Source organism: Peromyscus eremicus, chromosome 18 (genome assembly GCF_949786415.1).
Source record: "Peromyscus eremicus chromosome 18, PerEre_H2_v1, whole genome shotgun sequence".
Lineage (NCBI taxonomy): Eukaryota > Metazoa > Chordata > Mammalia > Rodentia > Cricetidae > Peromyscus > Peromyscus eremicus.
Window position 1 is genome coordinate 3,082,543 of NC_081434.1, and position 27,927 is coordinate 3,110,469.

The 27,927-nt window shown below is 54.7% G+C and overlaps 3 protein-coding genes across 7 annotated transcripts; 1 reads left to right on the top strand and 2 right to left on the bottom strand.

Annotated features, from left to right (window-relative positions):
- Positions 1 to 27: 27 nt before the first annotated feature.
- Positions 28 to 16,935, bottom strand: Agap2 (ArfGAP with GTPase domain, ankyrin repeat and PH domain 2). Of its 3 annotated transcripts, none has more exons than XM_059245365.1 (18): positions 16,761 to 16,935; positions 9,902 to 9,960; positions 9,077 to 9,164; positions 8,809 to 8,894; positions 8,519 to 8,666; positions 7,182 to 7,316; positions 6,799 to 6,908; positions 6,107 to 6,265; positions 5,866 to 5,952; positions 5,677 to 5,781; positions 5,117 to 5,279; positions 4,836 to 4,955; positions 3,956 to 4,084; positions 2,685 to 2,833; positions 2,503 to 2,593; positions 2,127 to 2,349; positions 1,758 to 2,013; positions 28 to 1,633 (listed from the first exon to the last, which is right to left on the bottom strand). In XM_059245365.1, exons 1-18 carry the CDS (start codon positions 16,918 to 16,920, stop codon positions 1,391 to 1,393), a joined length of 2,511 nt encoding a protein of 836 aa, XP_059101348.1. In that variant the 5' UTR covers positions 16,921 to 16,935; the 3' UTR covers positions 28 to 1,390. The 3 variants fall into 3 exon arrangements, with proteins under 3 accessions (XP_059101348.1, XP_059101346.1, XP_059101347.1); XM_059245363.1 differs by lacking the exon at positions 16,761 to 16,935 and adding an exon at positions 11,536 to 12,776; XM_059245364.1 differs by lacking the exon at positions 16,761 to 16,935 and adding an exon at positions 10,051 to 10,679.
- On the top strand, positions 12,552 to 24,279 carry Tspan31 (tetraspanin 31). 3 transcript variants are annotated; one of them, XM_059245368.1, is made up of 6 exons: positions 12,552 to 12,643; positions 22,008 to 22,175; positions 22,524 to 22,604; positions 22,888 to 23,019; positions 23,260 to 23,373; positions 23,467 to 24,279. In XM_059245368.1, exons 3-6 carry the CDS (start codon positions 22,527 to 22,529, stop codon positions 23,539 to 23,541), a joined length of 399 nt encoding a protein of 132 aa, XP_059101351.1. In that variant the 5' UTR covers positions 12,552 to 12,643; positions 22,008 to 22,175; positions 22,524 to 22,526; the 3' UTR covers positions 23,542 to 24,279. The 3 variants fall into 3 exon arrangements, with proteins under 3 accessions (XP_059101351.1, XP_059101352.1, XP_059101353.1); XM_059245369.1 differs by lacking the exon at positions 12,552 to 12,643 and adding an exon at positions 16,040 to 16,132; XM_059245370.1 differs by lacking the exon at positions 12,552 to 12,643 and adding an exon at positions 21,282 to 21,460.
- Positions 20,527 to 27,907, bottom strand: Cdk4 (cyclin dependent kinase 4). The gene is made up of 8 exons (XM_059245371.1): positions 27,730 to 27,907; positions 27,031 to 27,270; positions 26,761 to 26,896; positions 26,478 to 26,645; positions 26,217 to 26,326; positions 25,397 to 25,447; positions 25,125 to 25,260; positions 20,527 to 24,627 (listed from the first exon to the last, which is right to left on the bottom strand). Exons 2-8 carry the CDS (start codon positions 27,249 to 27,251, stop codon positions 24,535 to 24,537), a joined length of 915 nt encoding a protein of 304 aa, XP_059101354.1. The 5' UTR covers positions 27,252 to 27,270; positions 27,730 to 27,907; the 3' UTR covers positions 20,527 to 24,534.
- Between the last annotated feature and the right edge of the window lie 20 nt (positions 27,908 to 27,927).

Consider the following 27,927-nt stretch of genomic DNA (forward strand, 5'->3'; position numbering starts at 1 on the left):
TCAATAACAGACCAGCAGCTCACCCCCTAGACAAAATCACTTCCTCTTTAATTGCTGTTAAGATTCACATCACCTGCTTTGGAGGTGAGGGGGGCAACCCCTGCCCCCTCCTCACCCCACTCCCCGATTACCTGGTCTTTTGCAAAATATTTTAGCCAGGAAAAAAACAAAAACAAAAACAAAAACAAACAAAAAACAAAATAAAAACCAGAAACCACTGACACAGACGGCCCAAAGCCTGGGTTGACTAAGGGAGGCAGGGTTGGGCTAGGTCAGTCCATTCCACCTCCCCCTTCTGGGATGGGGCTAGGACCTTGACACCCTCCCAGCCACTGCACACCCTCTCAGCCCTGGCTGGGAGGGAGCAAAGGATAGAGAAACGGATCTGGAGCTGCTCCAGTGAGAGAGGGGCTGGACAGAAAGGATTATGGGGGAGGGGTCCCATTGGAGGGGCCCCCTACCCCAGATCACCACGGGCGCTGCACAGTCACAGGTACGCAGTCACGGTCACAGACACAACCCGAGAGCACCCCACCCCACCCCACCCCTGCCCACCCTTGGCTTCCCCTACCCTGAAATGCCCTCCCCTCGCCCCTACCCACCCCATCCCCATGTTGGGGAACAAAGCAATAAATTACAAGACCCCTCTCTAGCCCCTCCTGTTCCCATCCTCCCCCATCCCAGGATCGTAAGGGAAGGACCCCGGCTCTCGGCTCCCCCTGCCTCTTCAGCTTCCATTCATAGACAGGTAGAAGGGGATAGCTGAGTTCCACTTCTCATGGACCCTTTCACGGAAAGGGTTGGGGACCCCTCCACCTCCATGGGCAGCAGGGGTCCTGCCCCTCGCTGCCCTTCCCCCTCACTGGGCAGTGAGGTCAGCATGGAAGGGGTGGGGTCCCCATATTGGTCCCAAGTCCCAGGGCTAGTCCTCCAACTACTAACCCCTCCCTCTGGCGTGGCGTTGCCCCAGGAGCCAGCCTGGGTTTGGGCTCCGGCCACCAGATTGTAGAACGCAGGCAGGACTGGATCTTTTTACCCGCCCCTAGCGGGCACGAGCCAGCAAGTCCGAGCGAGCGCCCTGGAGCCAGTACAGCTGCAAGGGCAGCGGGTAGACAGACCCAGGGCAATCCAAGTATGGAAACAGTGTGGAGTAGGGGCGTGTTGAGCTAGGGTCTCTGTGCCTCGCTGGGGAGAGGGAGGTGAGTCTGTGTCTCCTGGGAGGCGTGCGGGGCTGTGCCCTCGTGGGGGTAGGAAGTGCTCCCGTGGGACGGGGTGCGGACTGGAGAGGTGAGTGGGTGCATCTGTCCAGCGGTCCACCCGGTGTGGTCGTGCCCGGCCCGCGCGCGGGGGGGTAGGAGGGGGAGGTGGTGTCTCTCCCGCTGCTGGGCAACTATACCAGCGCGATCGTGGTGTCCACACGGCCCAAGCTGGCAGCGCTGCTCCGGCGCCTCGGGCTGGGCGTGGCGGTAATGCTGGGGGTGGTGGCCGCGCTCGGTGTGGTGGCTGTGCTGCCGCCCTCTCCCGGGCAGCCGTGCTGGAGGAGGATGTCTGCGCACAACTGGCTGCCTGCCTGGCGAGCGTAGAACAGGGCCGTGTGGCCCTGCGCGTCACGGGCCGCTACGTCCGCGCCGTACTACAGGAGGGACAGGCCGTTGCGTGACCAAGCGCCATCCAGGGGACCTCCGCCCGCACACCTACCACTCTATGCCTCCAAGCCCACCTCTGGGCTCCCTTCCCCTACCTCTCCGCTTACGTACCCACAACAGCAGCTGCGTGATGACAACGTGGCTGAGCTCGGCCGCCAAGTGCAGCGGCGAGCGGAGCTGCGGGTCCTCCACGCTGGTGTCGAGTGGCCCGTGTCGCGCGTGGGCCAGAAGCAGCAGAACGGTGGCCACGTCCTGGGCCTGCACAGCGGCCCACAGCTGGTGGCCCAATGGCTCCTCCGTGGTACCCAGAGGCGCCAGGAACAGCAGCTGCTCGTACTTGGCGCGAATCCACGACTCACGCTCCTCCCTGCAGGACCAGGGACCAGGGGGACCAAGAGAAAGAGTTGTAGGGGACCTCTAATCAGGACCTCCCAGGAACCGTACACCCTCCCCCCCCCCCAACTGATCCTCCATCCTTACCGCGAAGAGTCCCGCGTGGGCTTGGCACGGCCCCGAGTGTCGCTCTCCCACACGCGGTTGGCCGTGTCGTTGCCGATAGCCGTCAGCACCAGGGTCAGCTCCCGCGGCCAGTCGTCCAAGTCTAGCGAACGCACGCGGGACAGGTGTGTGCCCAGGTTCCGGTGGATGCCAGAACACTCGATGCAGATGAGCGCCCCCAGATTCAAGCTGGCCCACGTGGGGTCTGGGGACAGGATGAAACGGTAAGGGGGTAGGCTGAGGTTGGCAGCATGTCAACAAGGCACTCCACTTTTCACCAGACTCCATCCCGCTAACTCCCTAGAGTTTGGGATCCTGCTCCCCAGATCCCGCAGCAGCGCCCGCCCCCTGCACTCACTGGGAGCCCCACAGTCCACGCAGGTGGAGTTTCCCTTTGCGTTTCGGATTGCCTGGATGGCCACGGCTTCGCTTTGGCTGTCCGTGCGCAGCTGCAGAGAGAAGTGAGGTTTCAGAGCCGCACCTCGGGGGACCCTCGGCCACTCCTGCTAGCCTCCCTCAGCAGCCTCCAGACCTTTTTACCTTGACCTTGCTGCTCTCACAGCACTGCAGACTGGCCAGGATCTGACTCTCGATGGCCTGGACCCAGGCATCCCGTTCCTCGAAGCTGGCTGCCTCGAAGTGCCACGTCTGACCAGTGCTGGACACGATCAGGAACTCGAAGTTCTCCTCTGGGTGGGTGGATGGGAGAGGTCATGAGGGACAGAGTTCAAGCCGGAGGCCTTCCCCAAACCCTTCCTCCCTGATGTCCTTGGAGCCCCTAGGAGTGGGATGGGGGGGGGAAGCAGAAGGTGGGAAACAGCAGGAAGCCCGAGCACATGCAGGGAGAAGCAGGGCACCCCCACCCCTCTGCACCCCAGCTTAGCACCCCTCCCGGCTCCCACGTGTGTTACCTGCTTTATAAATATTTCTTAAACTACCAAAGGATTTTAGTTTCCACATTTTGCGCTTGGCTGGTTTCCCGAAGCGAAGGAGATAGAGACAGAATGGAAAGTACAACAGAGAGAGAGAGAGACCAAGGAAAGAGAAAGAGGCAGATGGAGAGGTAGAGACACAGTGACAGAGTGCCAGAGACAAAGCAGGACAGACAGATGGGGAGAGAAAGCAGAACTAAAGTCAGTGGCCCCGGAGCAGAGTGGAGCGGAAGCCAAGAGCCATGAGAGTCGGCAGATCTGGAACCCGGGTCTGAGCACCAGGCAGAGAATGGGGCAGGGGTGAGGGGGGGTGGGGACGGGGTGGGGTGGAGGGGTGGGCAGGTATTGTGACCAGAGAGAAACCTGGTCTCTGTGGGGGGAGGGGTGTCAGAATTTGTGTGAACAGTAGGAAAGGGGTGAGAGGCTGGGATGAGGGCCCTGGGGCTCAGAAGTCAGTAGAACTGGAGTAGGGATTGCTGGGGGCGGGGAGGGGTAGATCTAGGGATCAGTGGTCAAGGGCTCTTGGAGGAACCTGCCAATCATAGGTTATCAAGAGCAGGGGCCGGGGCGTCGATAGGGACACCGAGTTCAGGGTCTGCGGTGCTAGATATGGGTGCAGAGGATGGCGTCAGAAGTGCAGATAAGGGCAGGAACCAGGAGAAAAGAACAGGGGCTACAGACTTTTGAGAACAGGGGCTGGGGACAAGGAGGGACAGGAGCTGGGTGGTGGCCATCCGTTCCCCCACTCAGTTACGTGCGGTGGGGATGACCGTCAACACTCAGTTCAGGCGCGTACCCTGCTCTGTGAGAGCTAGTCAGGGGTTCGGATTCAGGGGGTGAGGGTCTGGAGCGGGAGTGGGACCCCCACCACAGCCTCACCTTCAGCCTGCACGGTTGAGCCTTCCGTCTTGGATGGTGTGGTCAATTTTTTCCTCCTCTGCTTCTTCACCATGGGGGAAGGTGGGGGCTCCCGACTCAGGGGACTCAGGTCTCCAGATGGGGTACAGTCTTAGGGAGGGGGACACGGTGCCTCAGTTGCCCTTCCACAGACTTCCTTATGGCTTGCATCCTGCCCTGAACTAACTGGCAGTTTAGAGTATCCCTCCTCAGCTGTCCCTGTCCAAAAGGCACCCCTGGATCATTCCTGGGAGGTGGGCAGAGGAGGGCTTTAGAATCAGATCTCTACTCAGCTCTGGTCTCTGCAACTTACTGGCCTGGAGACCTTGAGCAAGTCGATTTATTTTCTGAGCCTCAGTTTTTTTTTTCATCCCTAAAATGGGGATAATAATCTTGACCCGATAAGTTGTTGTAAGAAACATTTATTACAGTGCTACTTTCTGTTCATGTATATGTCTGTGTAATATATAAATGATATAATTTATAGATATAATTTCCAAACATTTCAAACACTGATGGCCGACTATGTTCTGGTCAAGGTCCCCAGTTTGTTAAATTAAACCTTGGAGAAACTTCCTCTGGGGTGGAAACTGAGGCATGGAGAGGTCAAGTCGCTTGCCCATGTGGCTTCAGGGCACACTAGACTCCTAGCTCAGGCAGACAGATTGGCTCTGGAGTCTAGCTGTCTTCACGGCCACGGCAGACACAGCACAGGAGCTTGGTGCCAGTCACCAGCAGACATCCCTGTGTTCCCACAGACATTGTGTTCCTGCTCCAAGCCTCCACTTTCTTACACTTCCCACCCAGATCCCATTTGGGTCTGGAAGCCAGAAGATGGAGGGTAGGTAGTAGCCCCACTAACCAGTGCTGAGGGCCCGGGCCAGATTCCGGTCTGGCTTCAGCAGGTGCTTGGATGTCTGGTCTGGTGGAAGCTGCAGGGAGCTGGGGCTGGGGCTGGGGCTTGGCATAGGAGTAGTAGCTTCTGTAGGAAGGAGAGGGAGAGGTATCAGTGAGCCTATCTCCAGTCCTCTCTTTATCAGCCCCCACCCCACACAGCCAGGGTAGCACCAACTCCTTCCTCTCCCCAGCCCTTTCCTCCATCCCGGTCTCCTTCCCCGCCCTCGTGGCATGGGCCCCACTTACCAGGGCCTTCACCCATCTGGACGGTGCTCATGTCCTTGACCAACCCATTGATGCTGGCTGAGGGGCCAAAAGCAGAGATAGCCCTTGGGGGCCGCTTGCCTGGGACTTTGACAGTTGTTCGTAACAAGTCCATCTCTTTGCCGTGTGTACTGTGGATGTAATCCTGTAGAGGTACGGGGTTGAGAGAGTGGGTGTGGGGGGCAGGGGGACCCTCCGGTCTTTGAGAGTGATGAGAAGTAGGCAGTAATAACAGGATACAGAGGGGCCCTGAGAGCTGACTGGACTGCGAAGACCTCGTAGGGAGCAGACCTGCCAGAGTTGGCCAGGAAGCATTCCCTGAATGGCAGGCAGGGGATAGGTCCATCCATGGTACTCTCTCACAAGACTGCAAGTTCCTGGGGCAATGGATACCTTCCTGTCCCCAGGACAGACAAACTTCACGAGCCTAAGAGAACAGGACTATAAAGCTCCCCAGAAATGATGCCGGGACTTGTCAGAGACATGGAAAAAACTAGAAGGATTTCCAAGGTTCTCCAGTGTGGACCATCTCTGCTACTTACATTAATGCTGGGGTGGTAGAGTAGAAAGCCATTGCTAGAGAGAGTCACGTATTTTTTCTTCCATTCTTTGTTCAAGGAGTTGCCACTTCTCTTCAGCAAGAAGCTCTGGAAGATCAGGAAGATGTGTGGGAGAAAAAGCCAGCTAAGAACAGCCGCTTCAGACCTTTCTTCAGCTCCTGAGCCCCTTACCTGTTTAATGGGGATGGCTCGCCCACTCCCCGTGGTCTCCGCCCGACTGTCTAAGCTCCGCTTCTCAGAATCACTGCCACGACGGTTCTGGAATGATTATTGGAATTAGCCAGAGGATGAGTAGGATACAATGATGGGAAATAGTGAAAAGAGAGAGGAAGATCCCCCAGAGAAGTCTAGGGACTAAGGACGACAGGCAGGCCACAGGACAGGAGAAAAGGGGGGCCGGCACGTCCCATACCGCAAAAAGGCTGGTCCTTCGCTTGGCTGCTCGGTGTAGGGACCCTGGGGTGCTTAACCCAGCCACAGCGGCCGCCTCAGCTCGGAGCTCCCGGTGTCCAACATTGGGTGAGGATGGAAGGGAGGAAGAGTAGTCGCTAGTGTGGCCGCCGTTACTAGCCTGGAGGCACACAGAGGAGTCAGCAGAGCTCAACATGGACACCCGCCAAGCTGAGCTGACGTCCAGGATGTAGCATCCCCTACATCATTATTCTTCGTTCACCGCCACCAGCAACACAAGTCTCCCCTAGCACTGCTCGGCTGCTTTAAGTTTTACGAAGTTTGACTCCCTGAGTACTGGTGGCCATAGGGCAGTGCGGATAACCCGAGGAGGGAGGGAGGGTGACTTGCTTAGACATTGCAAATGGCATCTCACGCCTGGCCAATCTCATGCCTGGCCAACTTCCACTTCAATGTTATTTTCTTTCCTTCCCTCCTTCCTTCCTTTTTTTTCTTGTGTAGCCCTGGCTTTCCTGGAACTCACCCTGTAGACCAGGCTGTCCTCAAACTCAGGAGATCCTCCTGCCTCTGCCTCCAGAGCGCTGGGATTAAAGGCGTGGACCACCACCGCCCGGCCTCAATGCTGCTTTCTGTTCCCACTCACTTCCCCACTTCCTCTGAACCGGACATCGGTCTCGGGCACCCCAAACTCACCTGCCCAGCGACGGGAGTAGACGCGGCTGAATGGCTTGGTGAGCTGGGCAGGGACTTGCAGGCTGCCAGGAGCTGCTGCTGCTTACGCAAAGTCACCACCTTCTGGGCCACTGGAGGGAAGGGGAGTTGGGGGAGTCAGGAGCAGGACAGACACCCAAGACCTATTCTGAGAAGCCCCAGGAGATAATAAAGCCCCAACTTCCTCGTCACCAGATCCGGCAGCCCAGAAACCATCTGAATTAACCAAACCTTCCATAGGCTCCCAGACTCCTCCTCCCTCCCAGAGGCCAGTTTCCTGTCCCTGGGAAACAGAACTGGATACTGGGCCTCTCCCATGTCATAGGACCTCTGGCTTTCTGCCTGCTGTGGACTGCCACACTCACCCTCCTGGAAGACCCGGTCCACATTGAGCCCATAAGTGGCACAGGTTTCATAGTAGCTGCAGCGTTTCATCTCCGCGCACAGCGCCCTGGCTCGAGCATCACCCACCACTCGAGGAGACGAAGCACTGATCCTGTCTGAGGGGACAGACAGCAAAGGGGCAGGACTGGCGAGGTGCCCTTCCTCCAGTGTTCAGGATCCCCGTTACCATGTGTTTGGAGCCCAGGCTAGACCTCCTGGAGTCAGAGTATGGAAGAATATCTGTCCTCATGTCGACTGGTAAGTGTATTGGCCCCTTTGTGAGTACTGGGCCAAGTCTGTGTGTGTGTGTGTGGTGTGTGTGTGGTGTGTTTGTGTCTGTCTGTCTGTGTGTGTGTCTGTGTGTCTGTCTTTGTGTGTGTGTTTGTGTGTGTGTGTGGTGTGTTTGTGTGTGTCTGTCTGTCTGTGTCTGTCTTTGTGTGTGTGTGTGTGTGTGTCTGTCTGTATGTTTCCGTCTGTCTGCCTCTCTGTGTGTCTGTCTCTGTGTATCTGTGAGTGTGTGTGTGTGTGTGTGTGTGTGTGTGTGTATCTGTCTGTGTTTTCAGGCAATATTCCCAGAGTTGAGTGGAGGTTCCTGACGATGGCTGTGACTCCCAGGTGACAAACACCCTGAAAACTCACTGAACCTGAGAGCTGTGAGAGGAGACCCAGGCTGTGAAGAAGGAACAGTTAAATGCCTATAACGTAACAGGTGGGCTGCTCATTCTACAGTCAGAGAAACCAGGAGGCGAGACAGGTGGAGACTTGCACCTGCAGCAGCATGTGCAGCCACACAGAGCGCCCTGCCAGCTGGACAAAGATGGCAGTGACTACATTCCTCCTGTCACGGTACCGTCTGAGTGCTTCTGGGCTCCTACCAGAAGAACTGAAAGTTTTCTGCTCTCTCCTTATTTCTCCAGTATCTCCTTGTTTCCTGTTTGTAGAGAAATTCCTTTCTAACAGCGTCAGCCTGACCCAGCTGAAGGGAAAGGCTCTCTATCCACACTAGGACCTGGCATTTTCTGTGTATCCCAGGATAGTGTCGTCAGAAATGGCAGAGTGAACACAAGGTAGTCAACATCTCCAGAGATGGTCATTACAGCTGTCCTTTCCTCCCAGGCTGTCCTCTTTTCTCTGCTGAGACCTTGGGAAGTTTGTTTGGCTCATTACTTCCTTATTTGGACATCAGGCTCCCTCTAGAGGGTTGCTGGAATCGGAACAGCCAGTTCGACACCTTGCCAAATTATCAACCATAGTGGGCAATACTTATAGGCACCCTTCACCCTCCCCTAAAAGCAAGGCTTCCATATCCCCTCCTTACCTTGGGTCCCAACCAGAGCCAGGGCCAGACCTCCTCGTCCTTCCCCCCGGAGGGAGCTCAGCTGCCCGTGGAGACACCTCACAGCCTGGAAGCTGCTTTCATCCTCCAGGCTGAAGACGAGGATCACAGCATCCGCCCAGCCTGAGAACTTGCAGGGGATGGGAGGGCAAACAGAGGGTCATACAGGCCCCACCACGCTGGGTACCGTTCAGAGGGGGTCCTGGCAAGCCAGAGACTGCTTCCATGTCCAATGCTGACCCTGGCCAGCCTGTACTGCCTCCATCCCTCACCTTGGCATCGGGTGCTCCTGCTTCCTCTCGGATCAGCACCAGGTGAGTCTGCCCGTCCACCAACATCTCTTTCTTGTACTGCTCACCTGTCCAGAAGAGGTAAAAAGTTTAATAGGTCAGAGGTGCCAGGTCACCAAACCTTTCCACATTCCCTGAACTTTAGCTCTCGTGCCCCCGAGTCCCATCCTGGCGCCTGCCCAGGCACTGATCTTACTGGTGGGTCCCTGGCCCCCAGTCTTAGCTTACTGTGGCTCCCGGGAGAACTCACTCTCAGTCTTCTCCAGCACCTGGTATGAACCTGTGAGGAATCTGTGAATGAGGGATGACTTCCCACTCCTGACATCACCCAGCACACCCTAAAGGAGAGATGTGAGAAAGGAAGAGATGTGAGCAGAGATAGAAGAGTTAAGAAAGGGCAAGATGCTGGGTCTGCTCATGCCAGGGAACCCACAGGCACTAGAGTGTCAAGCTACCCAAAAAGGCCCTCCAGGGGAGGAGCAGGGCATGGCATGGTAAGAAATGATCCCAAAGCTGAAACAGACCACAAACTAAGTAATGCTCATTTTTGTGTGTGTGTTGTTTAGTAAACACATTAAACCTGTGTGTGTAGTAGAGCATAGGCCAAGGCACTAATTGAAAGTTTTACCCTGTTCTAAGCAACAGAACACCAAGAGTTAAAAAAAAAAAAAAAAAAAAAAAAAAAAAAAAAAAGCAAGCTGGGTTGTTGAGATGGCTCAGCGGTTAATTCCCAGCAACAGCATGGTGGCTCACAACCATCTCTAGTGGGGTTCTGATGCCCTCTTCTGGAATAAAGGAGTACATGCAGATAGAACGTTAATTCACATAAAAATAAATAAAATCTTAAGATGCTAGAAATGGGAAGCCTGGACAAATGTAAAGAGACGGGATGAAGGCTCTCAAGTCCTGAGGATGTACTGAGCAACGCAAACCCCCCCCCTCCCAATCCTGCCATGACACTAAGATGCTAAACTCGGATTGGCTCTCAAAGAGAGGAGAGGGAGGTGAAGGGAGAGAATGGGCGTGCCGGCGGGAGGAAAAGCTTGCTTGCAAGCCAAGGGCCTGGGTTACCTACCAGGCGCAGTTCGGGAATCGAGCGGCTCAGAGTCCATTCCTGGCTATTGACCACAGCCTCTGCAAAGGGAAAAGTGCAGTAAGAAGGGAGAATGTGGCCGAGGAGGACTCCCAGCCCTCAGCCACTCTCTTCTGAGGGGTTCACCTAACCTGTAAGACCCTGCCTGCACTGGAGAGTGGTCCCCAGTCCCCTCATCCCAGCCACTCTCTCCACAGCTGTTGCCACCGCTCAGTGGTTGCTTAGCAACAGAGCTAGCAAGACGAAAATACTTCAGTTGGCATCTCCCTTAAAACACATCCTCAAACACGGGTCCTTGCCCCAGACCAGATCAGGGCGACTTAACTAGTAATGACTGTCCTCCCACCACAGAGAAAGAGGGTCCCCCTGACATTCTCAGGGCAGATCCAAAGAGGAAGGCCTGGGTCCTGGAATGGAGTGGGTCTTCCTCAATCTCCATTTCACAGGAGCGAAGATGAGTGCTTTCCTGCCCTTTTTCAAGGTCAGTGGCACAGGTAGTTCTAACTCCTGATCATCGCCCAGGGGGGTGACAGAACTTGGATTTTCCTCTGCCTAGATCTCCATGGCCTCCGAAAGAACCGTGGGGTTATAAGGCTCCATCCCCAGGCAGAGAGAAACCGCAGGCCTAGGGAGAAAAGATTCTCCTTGCGCCTGCCGGGTCCAGCCCCCGCGCCTGACACCGGCCGGACGTTCCCGGGGCGCCGCAGCTGCGGCGGGAACTCGGGGATCCGGAGCCATCTGCTCCCACCCGCTCAGGAGCCAAACCCCCGGGGCCGCCCCCGCTTCCAGACCCGCCTCCCCTCCGGGGAATGTGAGCGGAACCGAGTCGTGGGTCGCTACCCACCCCCCACCCCCGCGCGCCTGTCTCTACCAGTTAGAAAATAAAATAAAAGCACCCCTCGGGAGGGAAAAAAAAAAAAAATAAAGCTCCCTCCCTGTATGGCCTCCCAAGTCTCCACGGCTAAGAATTGTCTTTACAGCAGTTCCGCCCCCTGACTCACTCCGGGGTCAGCCCCGAGCGCGTTTCGACGCCGCTGTGGGGCGGGGGTGGGTAGTGCGGGAAGCCAGGCTTCCTATCTGCCCCCTCTCAGCTCACATTTAAATCTGCGCGTTCCAGCCCCCGCTCACTCAAGAACGCCCAATCCACCTTCAGTGCATGGAAAAGCCACCAGCCGGCTCTCAACCCAGGAAACCGGTCTCTGGCGAGGAACCCGGCTGCAAGGTCACTGCCACACCACCTGTGCCCATTACTCCGGGGAAACTGAGGCTTCCACGTCCCCTGCACCTCCAAGTGTCCCTCCACACAAGGCAAAGTCCCTATCGCCTGGCTTCTAGACTCCAGCCAGGGCTGAGATTGGGGTCTGAGGCTTCTCTGGGATGATTTCCTACAGTTAAGCATCAACCAAGGCCAGCATTCCCCAGGAAGTACCCAAAACACTCCTGTCACGTCTCACCGCCTCAGGACCTCTTCCTAGGCTTTGCCCCGGCCCCGGGTCCAGGAGCGAGCCCAGCTCCTCCATCCACCCGAGAGAAAAGCTTCCCTGGTTCTTGCACAGCGTCCTCCCACCCCCAAATCAACTGTCCGGGTGTCTCCGGCCCTGACCCTCCCTACTCACTAGGGGAGGCGCGTAGCTCTGCGCCCAGCAGCTCCCTGGACCCGCTGCTGGAAGACAAGCCTGGGGGTCCGGGAAGGGGACCGGGGCCAGGAGGCCCCCCTGTGCTCTTGGTGAAGATACCGCTGATGAACTTGAGCATCTTGCGGTCACGAGTGGACGCTCGGCCGCCCTCCCGGCCCCTTTTCAGCCCCGGAGCTGGTGGCTCCAGAGTGATAGGGGGTGCAGGCCCGAGGGGCTGCGTGGAGGCGGTGGTGACCGAAGTGGCTGGCACTGGGGTTGCTGGCACGGTGAGCGGAGGAGGAGAGCCGGCAGTGGGTCCTGGGTGCAAGTCACTATTGTCCAAGGTCTTACTCTTGCCTTTCCGAGGGGACAGCTTCCCTCTCGCTCCGGCCCCAGCCCCGACCCCACCAGAGGTCGTGACTGCAGCGCCCCCTCCCCCGCCGGCCGCAGTGGCAGGAGCTCCGGTCCCGGCGCTGCTCTTTGACCCCTTGACCCTGGGCTTGCCCTCGCTTTCGGGCCATGACAGGCGGCTGCCCGCGCCCTTGCCCCCGCCGGCTTTGGCTCCGCTAGTGGTCACGGTCTTGAAAGGCTTGGGAGCCGGTGGAGGAGGCGCCACCTTGAGCCTTCGGCTACCGGTGCCAGGATGCGGGGAGGACGAGCCCGGGACGCCGCCTCCCGTCCGGCCTTCGGGTTCCGGACCCCCCCAGCTCGGGCTGCTGAGCAGAGGGCGTCGGGAGGAAGAGGGGGCGCCCCCCGGTTTGGAGTCCGGGCTCAGCCCCCCGGAGAGCGGGGGTCCCGGAGGGGCGGCCCAGAGGGACAGTCGGCGGCCCGGAGCCGGGGAGACCGGGCGAGCCGGACTGGCCGGAGCCGGGGACAGCGCCGGGGGCTCCGCGCCCCCGGCGCCCGCGCTGCTGGTGCTGATCCACAGCGCATCCTGCCGGTGGAAGAGACGCTCGTGCCGCTTCTTGCCGGGTTCCTCCGCGCCTCGGGGGCTGCCAGGATCTCGGGGCTCGGAGCCTCTGGCCCCGGGGGCGCCGGCCGCGGCTGCAGACGGGGAAGGCGGCGGCGGAGGTACCGACTCGAGCTTGACCAGGGTCAGCGAGATGAGGTAGGTCGTTGTCCGGCGCTGAAGCGCGCCCGCGCCCCGGCTCATGGGGCCCGGAGACCCCCGAGCTGGGGAGGGGAGGGGACTCCCCGGGACTGCCTCAGGGGGGCCCGGCCATGGGGCCGCCCTGCTCGCTGCCCCCAGCCCCCGGACCCCGCTGAGCCCCCAGCCCGGCTCCGCTGTCGCCGCCGCCTCCGCCGCCTCCTCTTGCGCCCCCCTCCCATCACATGGGGCGCCCCCTCCCCATGCTCCCCGCCCTGCGCCCCCACCCCCTTGGAGCCCCGGGACCTTGGTGCTGCTCCAGGGAGGCGCGCCGGACCGTGCACCCCGGCCTGGGTGGGGGCGCTGAGATGGGCGGAGGAGGGTGGGGAGGACAGTCGTGGGGGCAAATGGGGAAGAAGGGAAAGGGGACAGAAAAGGGGGACAGAGGACTGGGGGAGAAGCACGGGAGCGGGGAAGGCAGGGGCGGGAATGCGGACTCAGTGGGCAGAGGCCGCGGATGCAGTGGGAAAGGGGGGTCTTGAGGGTAGGAGACTAGTGGGGCTGTCTGTGCGGGGGATTCGCAGGAGCACGGGGAGGATGCTAGGGATGGAGATATTGGAGGCGGTGGGGGAGGAAGGAGGGAACGGGAGGGGGTAGGAACCCAGGGGTCTGGGGTCTGGGAGGGGAGGGGCGTGGATCCTGGCGAAGAGTCCGGGGGGCCTCGCCCGGGATCGGCTCGGTCCGGATGCGCGTTGTGTCCGGGCGCTCCCCTCACATTGAGGAGGAGGCGGCCCGCGGGCCCCCCCAACCCATCTCCCCCCCCCTCTCCACCAGCACCGCTGTCTGCTAGGGCGGTACAAAAATCCAGGACTGGATTTCCCTTCCAAAACCTGGACTGGATTTCCTGGGGCTTGGATTCACCTCCGCCAACTACCTGGCCCCCTCCTTTCTCACACCAAGGTTAGGGAACACGAATGTGGAGTGTGACATTTAGGGACAGAGGTAAAACACTGATCGATTGGCTGGACAGATACAGGAAACAGAACTCCTTTGGTCCCTGTCAATTCTGGGGAACTGAAATGGGAATGTGAGGAGCCCTGACATTCCTTCTTGGGACCCCATTTCTTTCTCGGGGTACCTGGATGAGTTTCCTTTCTCATCACCCAGCTCCCTCTACCACCCCAACTCCCACCCCATACTGAATACTTTCGCAGCCCTGCGACTGGGACTGATTGTCCCAAAGTGAACTTGGAAATTGTTCCCCAGGGATGGGGACAAACAAGGAACTTAGTAGGGGTGGGGGTGCGAGTGGGGGTGGGGGGGTTGCCTCTAGAGGAGAGAGACTGGAGAGAGCTCCTGAGCCCAAGCTGCAGCGTGAGTCAAAGGCCCCAGCTCAAGGTGGAAGAAATACATCTACCAATTGACACCCCCCTATTCCAAAATGCATCTAGTCTCCATAGCAACCGTAGCTCCAAGAGTGCCTCAGAAGCTGCGGCGGGGATAAGCGGAGAGGAGGGATCAGTGTGTAGGATGGGTGGGGGACCAATCAGGGGACGCTGGGTTAGTGAAGGCACTACTCTCACACCTGGTTACCCACCTGCGGGGGATCTGGCTCCCTGGACACAAGGAACCCCCTCAGTTGAGGCAGCGGGAGCCGGCCTCTTAGGTGTGTCCATTCAGTCTCCTGAGGTCTATGTAGCTGGGCTCTCAGAGCAGGTTAAAGGGGGAGGCAAGAGCGAATGGACAGTATTTGCGCCGTGTCCCCACCCCTTTAGGGGTTCTGGAGTTCAAGGCTTTGTCCTCCAGAGGGGCAGAGAAACATGAGCAGTTAAGTCCCTGCAGAAGACAGGCTGAGTCCCCATGGAGGGGGGTGGTGGACTGGAAGGAAGAAAGTCTCCCTGAAGCCTTGGAGACCCCTGCCCGGGATTTGGAGAGCCTCGGCGGTCCTTTGATTCGGCTTTCCACCCTCTTGACGCAGCCGAGACTATAATAAGTGCGGGCCGTGGGCGGCTCTTGGAGGCAGGAGCCAGCAGAGTGTTCGGCCGGTGGGGGGTAAGGGTTGGGGGCTGAACCGGGATGCGGGGAGCCTTTGTTTTCCAGAGGCCCATACCCACTCTCTCCCAGATCCTCCTATCTTGGAGGTCAGTGGTTTCTTAGGGAGTGCCCTTCAGAACTAGGATGACACATCAGGACAGGAAACACACTCTATAGTCTATCATGAAGGAGAAGATAAGGCGGAATTGTTAGCTTTTTAATATTCGGAGAACCTGTCTCAGTTTTCCTTCGTGTTCAGTGGGAGCAGAATTCTGTCTTGCTCAGAGTACAACAGACTACATGGAGGAGAGCTTTGCCAGGTGCAGTGGTGCACCTTTTTGAGGAAGCTGAGGCAGGAGGATTGCTGAAAGTTCAAGGCCAGCCTGAGCTACACAGTGAGTTCAAGGCCAGCCTGAGATAGACAGCAGGATCCAAACCCAGTCTCAAAACAACAACAACAAACCAGCATCGGGCTGAGGCGTGAATGGTAGAGCATGCCCGCACACACGGAGGAGGTTTGGAGGCCTAAGGTTCCGACATCTCCAGCAACACACACCACACACAAAAATATGGAGAAAAGGTCTACCCTGCCTCCAACCATTCTCTCTTTACTCTCCTTTTTGAGACCTTTTTTTAATTATTATTAAAAAATACCTGTTCATTATATAGTTGAGTCTGAGGCTGGTTGAGGACTTGCTATGTGATCCAGGCTGCCCCAGAACTCTCAACCCTGCTCCATTCTCCTGAGTTGTGGGGCTAGAGTGCTAGGATACTGGCGTGCCCCATCACACCAGCCCTCTTCCCGTTTGTAGAACTAAGGGGGGTTTCTTTGCTTGGTCCCAACTCCACTCTACTCAGACAACGGTGGGATCTAGAGTTCTTCCCTACGAAGTCCCTGTTTCATCACTTAGGATATCAGAGAAGACACTGCTGTAGTTCTTGCCTCCCAGGGTTGGGTGCGGGAATTGCAAGAGAACTAGCCTCAAAGGAGCAAGGAGAAGAGAGGGGCGGGGCATGGGAAGGGATTGGGGACCATTCTACTACCAACCTAAACCAACCAACCCTTCCTCCAAATCGTGCCCTGGTGTCAGGTGGCGCCCTTGATGGAAAAATTTTCTTTTTTTGACATTTCCCTCCCTGGAGAAGTAGCTAAGAGTGGAGAGGACTGATAACTGGAATGGTCAGGGGGCGATGGAAGACGCGCTTCTGCCTGACACACTTCACAAGCAAGGGAGCCTGCTTTTGTGAGTCTCTTGGGCATCCACAGACGGATGAACTCTAAGTCCCCCAGTTCCTCAGTGGTGGGCCTCGGGGATAAAGGACAGGCTTGCCAGGGCCCCACCACAGGATCCAAGGCTACAGTGGGCCAGGAGGATGTGGCGGATGGTGTTGCCATGGCAGCGCTTCCTCTCTGTGTTGTCATCGCTTGCTCTAATGGCACCAGGAGGAGGTGGAACGGAAGAAGGCGCTGAGGAGGTGAGGGGAAGACAAGAACGGGAGCACAGGAGGGGAGGGGACCGAGGCAAGTCCTGGGGACCTCGCTGCAGGGCAGCTATACAAAGCAAGCGTGGAGTTGTAAGGGTTAGTGTGCTTGGGAACCTGACATATCACGCCCCCTCCTGTGAGTGTGTGTGTGTGTGTGTGTGTGTGTGTGTGTGTGTGTGTGTGTGTGTTTCTCTCAGCTGGAGAACAAGAGGTCACTGATCTTTAGTGGGTCCTGGGAATGAACACATTATCAAGTCCCAGAACCTCTGCCCCTGACTGCTTCCTGCTCTGGACTCCCCAGACAGGGAATAGGACATCTAATGGGTCTGTTAAGATCTGTCTTTCCAGCGCTTAGCCACTCTGCTGCCAAGAAGGTCAGCTCCACAGTGACTGCAATTCTGTTCAGAGGTGATTTTGGAAAGAGAAATAAAAAATAATACCCCCCCTCCAGGTCTTTTTCCATCCTCCCCAATGTCCTTTTCCCAGGTCTCGGTTCCATCTTAAGAACTAGGAAGTGGCTGCTTGAACAGCAAGCCGTTATGCTACAACACAGTTAAGCCTTTCTGTGTCCCCTGCTGGTCCCCCAAACAGCCAAGTTAGGGACCCATGCAGCTCTTACCTCGTATGTTGTCCAGCGAGGCCTGGATCCCGTCTCGGAGATCAGGGTCACCCACTCTCTCCGCCAGCTTCCTGAGTCGGCTTAGAGCCTGCTTGGCCACCTCGTGTCTCCTGATTTCTGCTCTTACTGTGGCGAGAGCCAGCTGCCTCTGGGCATGCATGTTGCACAGACCTGCCTTCCCAGACTAACAACCACCTCTGGCCCTGAAGCCCATGACCCCGCAGCCCCCAAACTCCAGAAGGCCTCTTCTGCTGTGCCCCAGAACTCCTCAACCCTGCCCGCCCTTCCGTCTGTCGGCCTCACTTCCTGGCTGGTGAGTTTCAAACCCACAACCCACACGGTACTACCTCTTACACCTCCTGCCCCCTCTAGCGTTGGTCCTACAGCTCTGACAGGCAGCCCGGGGTATGATTCCTGGCAGGTGAAGGGAGCGACCTTAATAAGGGTTCTCACAGCCTCTGTGGGAGGTAGCTAATTAAGATGGGTGTTGGTTCTGGGAGAATGTGGCCAGCAGAGATCACGGGTAGGATCCCATACTCTTGGTGATTTGCAAATTTGTCTCAGCATCACACACAGAAATCCACCTGCCCTTGGCCTGTCCCCACAGAGGCCTGCATGAAGTGTGCGGTTATTCGCTGCTTTGGACTGCAGCGATAGCTCAGCCATTAAAGCTAAGGCTCATACTTCTAAACATCAAAAGTTCAAGTCCCACTTGTTGCCCCTCTCTCTTCCCTTAGTTGTTATTCACTGTAACCATCTCCTGTTTATAGGACCCAAGTAGTTATGGGAAGAGTGGGCTATAGGGGAGGAAAACAGCCTATAGCCAGAGAAATCTATGTGCTCCAGATTCCGTTTCTATCCTAGCAATTAGCATGTGTATAACACTTAATCATTGACGACACGCTTTCATATATATTAATGACAAGCCCAAAGGGTAGGAGAATGTACCATGATTATGCAGAAGTGCAAAGTGCAAATTGTTGCTCAGAAAGGTCCATAACAGGTGAACAAAGAGCTAATTGTACTTTTTTAAAAAAGATTTATTTATTATGTATAGAGCATGTATCCCTGCAGGCCAGAAGAGGGCGCCAGATCTCATTACAGAGGGTTGTGAGCCATCATGTGGTTGCTGGGAATTGAACTCAGGACCTCTGGAAGAGCAGCCAGTGCTCTTAACCTCTGAGCCATCTCTCCAGCCCCTAATTGTACTTTTAATTTAATACACACACAGCGAAGGAACTTGCCAGCTAGTCCCTCAGGACCATGGTTCTGCTCTCGATTCATGACCTGATAGAGAAGAGGAATGAGGATTTCAAGGGGAAAATGGAGACTAAGTTGGAGGGGGCGGGTCGTAGGTAAGGGGTAGTTGGCTCAATTATTACTTATTTTGTCACGTGTATGTGTGTATGGTGCGCAGAGGTGTGTGTGCTCCCGTGTGCTCTGGCTTCGTTTCTTTCACTGTGATACAATTCCCTGGCAAGAACAACTTAGTCAACCACAAGGATTATCTCAGTTTACAGTTCTGTGTTATAGCCCGTTGCTGTGGGAACGTCGTATGCTCACCTGTTTGCTTGTGTTCAGCCCTCCACCGACACTCTTATACGGTTCATGACTTCCTGCCTAGGGAATGGGGCCACCCACAGTGGACTGGTTCTTTTCACATCAATTAATTTAGACACCCCTACAGAGAAATGCCCACAAGCCAACCCCATGTAGACAAAAACCTTTCATTGAGAGCCTCTCCCCGGATGATTCTAAACCCTGTCAAGACAGTTAAAACTACCCACCCTTCACAGCACGTGTGTATGGGTGCATGTGGACATTGTGCCTTTGTGGAGGTTACTCCAAAGTTGATATTGTGTGTCTTCCTTGATTCCTCTCCACGTTTACTCATCGACGCAGGATCTCTCAGCAAGCCCAGAACTTTCTGACAGGCTAAACTAGCTAGCCAGCTTGCCATGCAGACCTCCTGTCTCCACCTCCAGAGTGCCAGGGTTACAGGCAGCAGAACACCTGCCTGGCCTTTATGTACACTCTGGGGTCCAAATTCTGGTCCTCACACTTGCAGAGCAAGTACTTTATCCCGAGCCTGTCTCTGCAGCTTTGGCCTAATTGTTTTGTATCAAATCAAATTGAACCTATCTGGAGATACCAAATTATCTTCTTTTGTATAGCTTCTTTAAAAAAAAAAAAAACTATTTTAGAAGTATTTGTTTTTATTTTATTGCTTTTAAAGACAGAGGTTTTTCTGTGCAGCCCTGGCTGTCCTGAAACTCGCTTTGTAGACCAGGCTGGCTTTGAACTCACAGAGACCCACCTGCCTCTGCCTCCCGAGTGCTGGAACTAAAGGTGTGTGTGCCATTAGGGACCAGCCAGTATTTATTTTCTTCCTTCCTTCCTTCCTTCCTTCCTTTCTTTTTTAAATTTATTTATTATGTATATATTTATTTGTTCTGTCTGCATGTATGCCTTCAGGCCAGAAGAGGGCACCAGATCTCACTACAGAAGGCTGTGAGCTACCATGTGGTTGCTGGGAATTGAACTCAGGACCTCTGGAGGAGCAGCCAGTGCTCTTAACCTCTGAGCCATCTCTCCAGCCCCCAGTATTTATTTTCTTTAAAAATTTACTTATTTTCTGTGTATGAGTGTTTTGCCTGCACATATGTATGTGTGCCATGTGCATGCCTGGTGCCTCCACAGGTAAGAAGAAGGTATTGGGTCCCCTGGAACTGGAGCTATGGATGGTTGTGGGCCATCATGTGGGTGCTGGGAACTGAACTCAAGGGCCAGCTCTCTAGACTCTCATGCATATTATTTTGAGGATGGTTTATGAAGGGTAACTTTGTGCACATTTTTATATTTGGAGATAAAGGAGTTGAATTTGAATTATTACTGGACTCCATAAAAAATGGGCTAAACAGTAATAACTGAGTCTTGCTAGGTACTGGGTATTGACTCAAGCATTTTATTTTTTATTTATTTATTTATTTATTTATTTATTTATTTATTTGAGCTGAGGATCGAACCCAGGGCCTTGCGCTTGCTAGGCAAGCGCTCTACCACTGAGCTAAATCCCCAACCCCTCAAGTATTTTATATAGTCTAGCTCATTCAGTGCTCACAACAATACATAAGTTGTTAGCGAAGTATTGTTGGAGGTAAATGCATTGTCATCTATGCCCATTTTATGGATGAAGAAGTAGGTACAGAGGGTTTAGCTACCTGGTCCAATCAGATAGTAAGTCACAAAGTTAAAACCCATGCAGTTTGACTCGACCAGCAAAACTAGACTGTGGGCAGTTACAGGATGTGAGCACACATAGACTCAAATCTGGGCAGTTACAGGATGTGAGCACACAGAGACTCAAATCACCGTGTGGACTTGATGGGGGGGGGGGGGGCTTCTGGGTTTGTTCCTACCGAGGCCACTTCTTTGTCCAGGAGGAAAGGAAGGATTGTGCCATTTCTCACTCCCATTCAAAGGGCACTGCATCCAAACACTTACGCAATACGTTATTGACTAGCCACCCATTTTCCCCCATTTGGAGTGAAAGTATGAAGAGTCAGGGCAGCAGAGATGGCTCAGTGGTTAAGAGCACTGACCGCTCTTCCAGAGGACCGAGCGGGGTTCAATTCCCAGCACCCACGCGACAGCTCACACTAACTGTCTGCAACTCCAGGTCCAGAGGATCCGACTCCCTCGCACAGACATACATTCAGGCAAAACGCCAATGCACATAAAGTAAAAATAAATTTTAAAAAGAAAGTATGGATACTCTTATTTATTCATATTCCAGTGCCGCCCCCACACCTCGTGTCCTTTTGTGCCAGCCCAGGATCAGGTACGTGTGTGTTCTAAAGATGTGGAGTACACCCGTGTCTGTGCCTGCGGCTTTGTCTCAGACAGGAATGCACTGGCCTCCAGTCACTGTTTGCACTCGACTTTCTGGCATGTTCACACTGCAGAGGAAGGAATGCAGAACAGAACATGCGTACTAGTAGACACATTTAACAGGCGTGAGGATCTGCCGGCTGTTGGCATGCCTGACTTGGATCCTCCCTAGCGGGGCTACACAGTTCAGTATTTGGCTCCTCTTGGTTTTCCAGAGTATGACGCGCGAATAACAAAAAGCATGGCATCATCGTGAGATCATCGTGAAACTCGGGGAAAACGGCGGGGAAGGGTTATCCTTGGAGGGGCGGAGCCCCTTCCTCCCATCTCCACAAGCCCTTTCTTGTCTGTTCACCTGAGTCCCCTGAGTCTCTCCTCGGATTCCTGATGTCGCAACTCGGAGCACAGGAATCCAGGCTTCTGAAGTTTAGGCTCTGATCCCTAAAAAACTGTCTAGAAACCCAGTCTTCAGTTTTTTTAAGTTTTGTCCAATGAAGAAACTGAGGGAAGGGCTGGGAGGCGGGCTGGTGACGTAATGCAGATTGATTGGCACTAAAATACTAGATGTCCTGGATTAGCCACGAGTTTCGCCAATCCGGAGACAGGGGTGGGTCGGTGCAGGCGCAGAGACTTGGTTTGACTGGCTTGGATTTAAAGCGATAGAAGCTGTTGGGAGTCCTACAAGACGGTCCCCAATACCCTCCCCTCAAGTCCTTGGGACCATTTGGGTCCCCAGAACTGGGGAGATGGTTTGCGGCGGATTTGCCTGTTCCAAGAATGCGCTGTGCGCTCTCAACGTGGTTTATATGGTGAGGTTTTGGAGGTGGGGAAAGCTCCGGGGCGGAAAGAATGGGGAGAATTTCTAGGGGACTTCCGGTGGGAGAGGGGTTTACTGGGGGTTCCGGGAAGCTTCCCAGAACCTTCTTCCGTGGAAGAGGAGAGACTTCCGGTGATATGGGGGGATCGTTTGGTGGTGGGGAGGGGTGGGTCGAGGACCGCAGGCCTGTAGCCAGTCTTCACTTAGGCTCTGGTTTCTTTCCACAGTAGAGATGCTGGACAACCCCAGGAGTTTGTACCTTGACACGCTACTGCCATGGGCCCACTAGTCCAGCTATTCCCAGTTACTTGGGAAGAGCGCTCAGGGATGACTCGTTCTGAAAGCACACCTCCGTGGGTTACCCTATTTAATCCACGTCCCCGGGTAATAGCCTTTGGCTGTGCTGCGTGCTAGAGTTCTTTGACAAGGTCTATGTAGCTAGCCCAGGCTAGCCCGGAGCTTCGCTGTGCTGCCGTTGCAGAGATTACAGATGTTAACCACATTGGGTGAAGGGTATCCTACTTTGTGTTTTCTTGCAGCTTGTGGGCTTACTGCTCATTGGCGTGGCCGCCTGGGGCAAGGGCCTGGGTCTGGTGTCCAGCATTCACATCATCGGAGGAGTCATCGCCGTGGGGGTCTTCCTCCTCCTCATCGCGGTGGCTGGGCTCGTGGGGGCCGTTAACCACCACCAAGTGCTGCTCTTCTTTGTATCCTGACCTGGAGGGGTTGGGGTCCCTGGGCAGGCTTTTCCCAAAAGGGCAGGGGACCTCAGACATGCCTTTGTTCTTCTGTAACTCACAGAAGTTGATGTTTTTGTTTTCAACTTGGTAAAACTAGTTTTATGAACAGAGAAGGGCCTTGAACTCTGCCACAATACAGTTACAAATTACACTGGGTGAGATCTTAAGAACAACAAAAAAAATGGGATCATGCTACATAATCCTGGCTAGCTTGGAACTCACAGCAGGCTGGCCCTCACACGGAGACCTGCCTGTCTGTCTCCCTGGATGAGATATCTTAAATGGAAACCAGGTCTTTTTGCCATAACTTCTCAGTACATGATCATCCTTGGTTTGGTCTTCATCTTCCAGTTTGGAATCTCTTGCTCCTGTCTGGCTATTAACCGAAACAAACAGGTAAGGCAATAATGCCCTTTCCAGGTACCTTTAAAGCTCTATTAATCTGACCCTTTCGTACCTTCATCCTTAGGTCCACTACTTCAGAGGTGTTTCCTCTGACATGTATAGTTAATTCCCCAAGATGTCGTCAGAATCTGAGACACTAACATTGTCTGTGATCATGACATGCCATCCTGTTTCTGTGGGATGCTGATTGCCCTTGCTAGAATAGGGGCATTGAAGCATGTGAACTGAGAGCAAGATGTAGGGAGACTGATGTTCCTCTGCCTGTATGCTCTAGATAGATGTCATCAATGCGTCCTGGTGGGTCATGAGCAACAGTACCCAGCATGAATTGGAGAGAAGTTTTGACTGCTGTGGCTTGTTCAACCTTACAGCGCCATACCTACAGGACAATACTTCCTGCGATGCAGTAAGTTGAAAGGTGGAGAACACAGCTAGGAGGAAATGCGTTAAGGGCCATGCCCAAAGACGTGGCCTTAGTGAGCTGTCGGTCTTGAACTGGGCTGTGCTAAGCAAACAGGCCGCAAGGGTTTAAACTGGGGACTCTAGCCTCAGAACTGTTCAGTTAGTAATTTCTGGGGACATCCACTGTAGCTACTTGGATGGGGCAGACTAGCAGCTTTGCATTGTGTACTCCATTCATCCTCAGATGTGCAAGACCAGGAATTCTGTGTGCCAGTTGTGTGGCGAGAAGTTCCTTAAACATTCGGACAAAGCCCTGAAAATCCTAGGTGGTGTTGGCCTTTTCTTTAGCTTCACGGAGGTAATCATTCCCATTTCTTGCATGTGGACACCCATAAGCCTTAAACCCGAAGACTCAAAAATAACTTGCTCTCTGTCTCTCTCTTTCCTGTAGATCCTTGGTGTTTGGCTAGCAATGAGATTCCGGAATCAAAAAGACCCCCGAGCAAACCCCAGTGCCTTTCTATGAGACTTTTGATCTTCCAGATAGGATCTTTGAATCCTAGGCTGGTTTCCAACGTGCTATGTAGCCAAGGATGACCTTGAGTTCCGGATCCCCCTGCCACAGCGTCCAAGTGGTGTGATTACAGGTGTGTGTCATCACACTCAAGTCTCTGGATCCTTCTGACTTGGTTTTGCTCTCCCAGCTTTTTATAATTCCCAAAATTCTTGAAAACCTAGGGTGAGCCCCCCCCCCCCCAACAGGTTTTTGTTTTAAAGAAAAAGGGCCCCATGCCTCATTTCCCAAAACTGATCAAGTAAGTGGTTAGATTTTTTTCTTTACATATTTTGAATGAACAAGATATAGAAAGAAGAGCCTTATACCTCTCCCTGGGAGAATAGAATATACTCCTAGACGCATGGACAGGGGCTGGAAGGCTTTCATAACTCTTTTCCCTCCTTTTGACTGACACCTTAGCCTGGCTCCAAGGACAAACTGAACTACAGTCCCAGCCTCACCCAGAAGTCTTGTCAAGGCAGGACCTGGAAGAAAGCAGCAACCTAAAATCTAAAGCCATTTTAACTGAGTACTCAGAAAGGAATTGAAAGGGCCTTTCCCATCCTGTCAGCCAAAGAGCTGAACAGGCATGCCTGTCTAGGTCCTGTGTGAGGGTCTACAGAGGTTGCAGGGAACCTTCCAAGCAGGCTTTCAGTCTCCCAAAGGCAAAGCCAACCAGGAAAACATTAAAGAAAAAAGAAGGCCATGTTTCTTTGTCTTGTTTTGCTGTATAAAAAAGATCCCAATATAAATGAGGGAGGGAAGGAGACAGGTACCCACCCTTTAGTGTAGAGAAACGGGAGGGTAAGAGGGCAGGCCTCACGAAGAGGGCAGGGGAATGTCATTAAGGCTTAAAATATTCTCTGTAAAAAAGTGGAGGACTCTCCACGGCCCCAGAGGAAGGCAGAGGTTGAGGCGTTGGCCACTCGAAGTGTCCAGAGGCGAGAAAGGCGGCCGCTCTTCTCACTCTGGGTCACTCTCTTCCTTGTGTAGGTAAGAGTGCTGCAGGGCTCGGAAGGCAGAGATCCGCTTATGTGGGTTAAAAGTCAGCATCTCCTAAGGGGAGAGGCAAAGGTCAGCAACAGCTGGGGAGGGTGAGGCCCACCCCGACACAGCTGTGAGGGTGTTTCCTTTAGCCTGCTCTGATGACATTCACAGCAGCATCGAGAACTACAGCCTCCACCAACCAGAGCTTGGTCCCACAACGGACTGGGCCTTGTCTTTGTGTGTGCATGCTCATGTACGAAAATGTGGGCATGCACACGTACGTCAGTGCCCAGAGAGGTCAGGACAGTCGGTCAGCCCTTCCCTTCCAGCTTGTTTGGGAGCCGTCAGTGCTGTATTCACCAGGGTGTCTGGCCTGTGGGATTCTGTCTCCACCTCCCTTCTGGCCCTGAGAGTGGTACTACAGGAGCTTGCCGCCACACACAGCTTTTGCATGGGTTCTGGGGATCCGAACTCGGGTCCGCACACCCATGCTCTAAGAGCTCTACCCACGGACCCAGCCCATGCTGTTTCTTAACCCAATCCTGGCCCGTGCCCATGCCCAGTACCAGCAGCAGCTCCGCTCCAGATTCCTCCATCTCCGGCACCACTGACTGCACTGGCCGAGGCTCTCTGGCGGAAAAGGCTCCTCGGGGCAGAGACACCTCTCGAGGCCAGTCATCTTCCGGAGGCAAGCCAATGAGACTGTGGGGACAGGACAACTCTGGTCAGGCGGGCCTTTCCTTAGTTTTCATTCCCAGGGCTAGCGCCAGTTGCCATCTGGAGTTCGGCAGAAACGATTCAGAACGGGAAGTTTCCTTCCTCCTCACTGGATACTTACTCAAAGATTTTGCCCAACTGGTCGGCTTCAGAGTTTCCACAGAAGAGGGGCCTGCGGTAGAAAAATATTCCAAGTATATGTTATTTCAAAAACAGGAGGACGATAACCATGAAGTGGCTCAGACTAGAGAGGCTGGAGGGCAAAGGAATGCGAAGTTCCTAATCCCAAGACATTTCAGGAGATTTGCCTGTATCATTTCTGGTTTTAGGCAAGGTGGTCAAGATGAACAGGGTAGGTTGGGAGTATGGCTGGGTGGCAGGGTACATGCCTAACGCATGTGAGAGTGTAGGTTGGGGGTCGAGCGCCATATGTACAAGAACAATGATCAAGAAAGGTACATCTTATAAAAGACTCAGGGGTGGGGAGTGTAGTTTGGTGGTTTAGGGCATTTGCCCAGTGTACGTGAAGTTCTGATTCCAACCTCTACCACCATAAATAAAAGATTTGTGGGAAGTGAGCGACTCAAGAGTTCAAGACCCTTAGCCAGGTGGTGGTGGCGCACACCTTAAATCCCAGCACTCGGGAGGCAGAGCCAGGTGGATCTCTGTGAGTTCGAGGCCAGCCTGGGCTACCAAGTGAGTTCCAGGACAGGCTCCAAAGCTACACAGAGAAACTCTGTCTCGAGAAAAAAAAAAAAAATTCTAAGACCTGAGCTGGGCAGTGGTGTCGGAAGACACCTTTAATCCCAGCACTAAGGAGCAGAGAGGTAGGCGGATCTCTTGAGCTCAAGGCTAGCCTGATCTACAGAGAGAGTCCCAGGATAGCTAGGGCTACAGAGAGAAACCCTGTCTCAAAAACAAAAGCATTTCAAGTCGCGTACTTTCGACGAAACATCTCTGCAAAAATGCAGCCCACGCTCCACATGTCCACAGGTGTTGCATAGGTAGACTGCAGAAGAACCTCAGGAGCTCTGTACCAGAGTGTGACAACCTAAACAGAAGAGGAGAAAGGAGTGAGGGCCCTTCTCATGAATCATAGCGCGTGGCTTTGAAAACATCAAGAATAAGACCCCTCGGTCACCATGGGAAATCAAGTCCCACCCACAATCCCAAACTATTTGGGCTGCCATCTTTCTACTGACCACAGGCGTGAGGGCCATCTGGTAGCTGTAGATTCTGGCGAGGCCAAAGTCAGCCAGCTTGACTGTCCCGTTACTGGTCACCAGAATGTTCTCCGGTTTCAGGTCTCGGTGAACAATGCAGTTTGCGTGAAGAAAATCGAGGCCGCTTAGAAACTGCCGCATCAGATCCTGGTTTTGAAGGAGAAAGCCCAAAACACTGGAAACCTAATAACATGCTCAAAAAAATCCCACCAAGTTCTACTACAAGGATCCCAATCCACCTCTGAATGTCCGTCCCACTCACCTTGATGGTCTCAACGGGCAAGCCCGGTGGGGGTGCTTTCTCCAAGTATGTCCTTAGGTCCTGGTCTATGTGCTCAAACACCAGGGTCACCTTGATGTCTCGGTCAGTTCGGGAAGTAGCACAGACATCCATCAGCCTGACAAAAATAAATGGTCACCAACTGGTCAACCTCCTCTGAATCTCTCAGGGCCCCGCTCCTGACCACACCCCTGACTTACAGATCCTTTCTCTTTTTCCGTCCCCACTCCCAACCCAGTCCAACCTTCTCACCGTACAACATTGGGATGTTCAAAGGCCTCCAACCTCCTCAGTAAGGCCACCTCACGAACTGTGCTGATGGGAAGGCCCCCTCCAGCTCCTCCTCCGTTAGGAACTCTCACACTCTTGAGGGCCACAAAGTGGCCGCTGTGGGGATCTCGGGCCTTGTACACCGTCCCATAGGCACCGACACCGATTTCAGCCACTGGTTCATATCGAGAGGTAGCCATCATGCTCGGAGCAGGAGATCTCCTACAATCACAGAGGGCTTCGAACACTGAACTCTCTTTCCCAGGGAGGAGGGGGTGCCCCAGCACTAACAAAGGAATTCCTGCCCCGAGACCGCAGGAACACAGCGGCCCATCCCCTCCACGCTCGCAGAGCCCCGCGCCTCAGGTAACACAAAAGACTCCACCGAGCCCTCCAGCCACGTGATGAGTGTCCGGGAGGAAAGAAAGGAATGCCTTTCTCCCGGAGGACACCGCGCCGGGCACAAAGAAGATCGCACAATGCAAGGCACCGGGGTTTGCATCGAGGATCCCACACTGCATTCTCTAAAAATCACACCCTAGCCCGCGACCACAAAGGCCCCACTTCCCGCCCCGGGGCCACCCCTTCCATAACCACGCCAGCGACGCGCACCCGAGGGGATCCAGGGGGTGGTGGCGGCAGGGGACTGGCCCCCATCCCGGGACCCGGGGCTGCACTCACCTCACGCCCGGCCGAGAGCTGCGGAGGTGGCCCTTTATCTGGGCCCGGGAGCCGGTGCCTGCGGCGCCATACACCGGGGATCGGTCCCGGGCAGCTGGACGCTACGGGCCCGACCATAGACACAGGCCGCGAGCTAGAGAGGCCCCCTCACCCCCACCCTCACCATGTGACCAGCTGCCAGAGAGGCGCGCGGAAACC

What these genes read in the sequence shown, in the direction of transcription:
- Agap2 (XM_059245363.1), bottom strand. Translation starts at nt 12,688, where the DNA reads ATGAGCCGGGGCGCGGGCGCGCTTCAGCGCCGGACAACGACCTACCTC. An exon ending in CGATTCCCGAACTGCGCCTG is followed by an intron (nt 9,165 to 9,901) that starts GTAGGTAACCCA and finishes TCTCTCCTTTAG; the next exon opens with GGTGTGCTGGGTGATGTCAG. An exon ending in GGCTCTGGTTGGGACCCAAG is followed by an intron (nt 7,317 to 8,518) that starts GTAAGGAGGGGA and finishes CTGTCCCCTCAG; the next exon opens with ACAGGATCAGTGCTTCGTCT.
- Tspan31 (XM_059245369.1), top strand. Translation starts at nt 16,040, where the DNA reads ATGGTGTTGCCATGGCAGCGCTTCCTCTCTGTGTTGTCATCGCTTGCT. An exon ending in CGGAAGAAGGCGCTGAGGAG is followed by an intron (nt 16,133 to 22,007) that starts GTGAGGGGAAGA and finishes GTTTTCTTGCAG; the next exon opens with CTTGTGGGCTTACTGCTCAT. An exon ending in CTATTAACCGAAACAAACAG is followed by an intron (nt 22,605 to 22,887) that starts GTAAGGCAATAA and finishes TGTATGCTCTAG; the next exon opens with ATAGATGTCATCAATGCGTC.
- Cdk4 (XM_059245371.1), bottom strand. Translation starts at nt 27,251, where the DNA reads ATGATGGCTACCTCTCGATATGAACCAGTGGCTGAAATCGGTGTCGGT. An exon ending in GAACATCCCAATGTTGTACG is followed by an intron (nt 26,897 to 27,030) that starts GTGAGAAGGTTG and finishes TATTTTTGTCAG; the next exon opens with GCTGATGGATGTCTGTGCTA. An exon ending in CTGGAGCGGAGCTGCTGCTG is followed by an intron (nt 24,628 to 25,124) that starts GTACTGGGCATG and finishes CTCTCCCCTTAG; the next exon opens with GAGATGCTGACTTTTAACCC.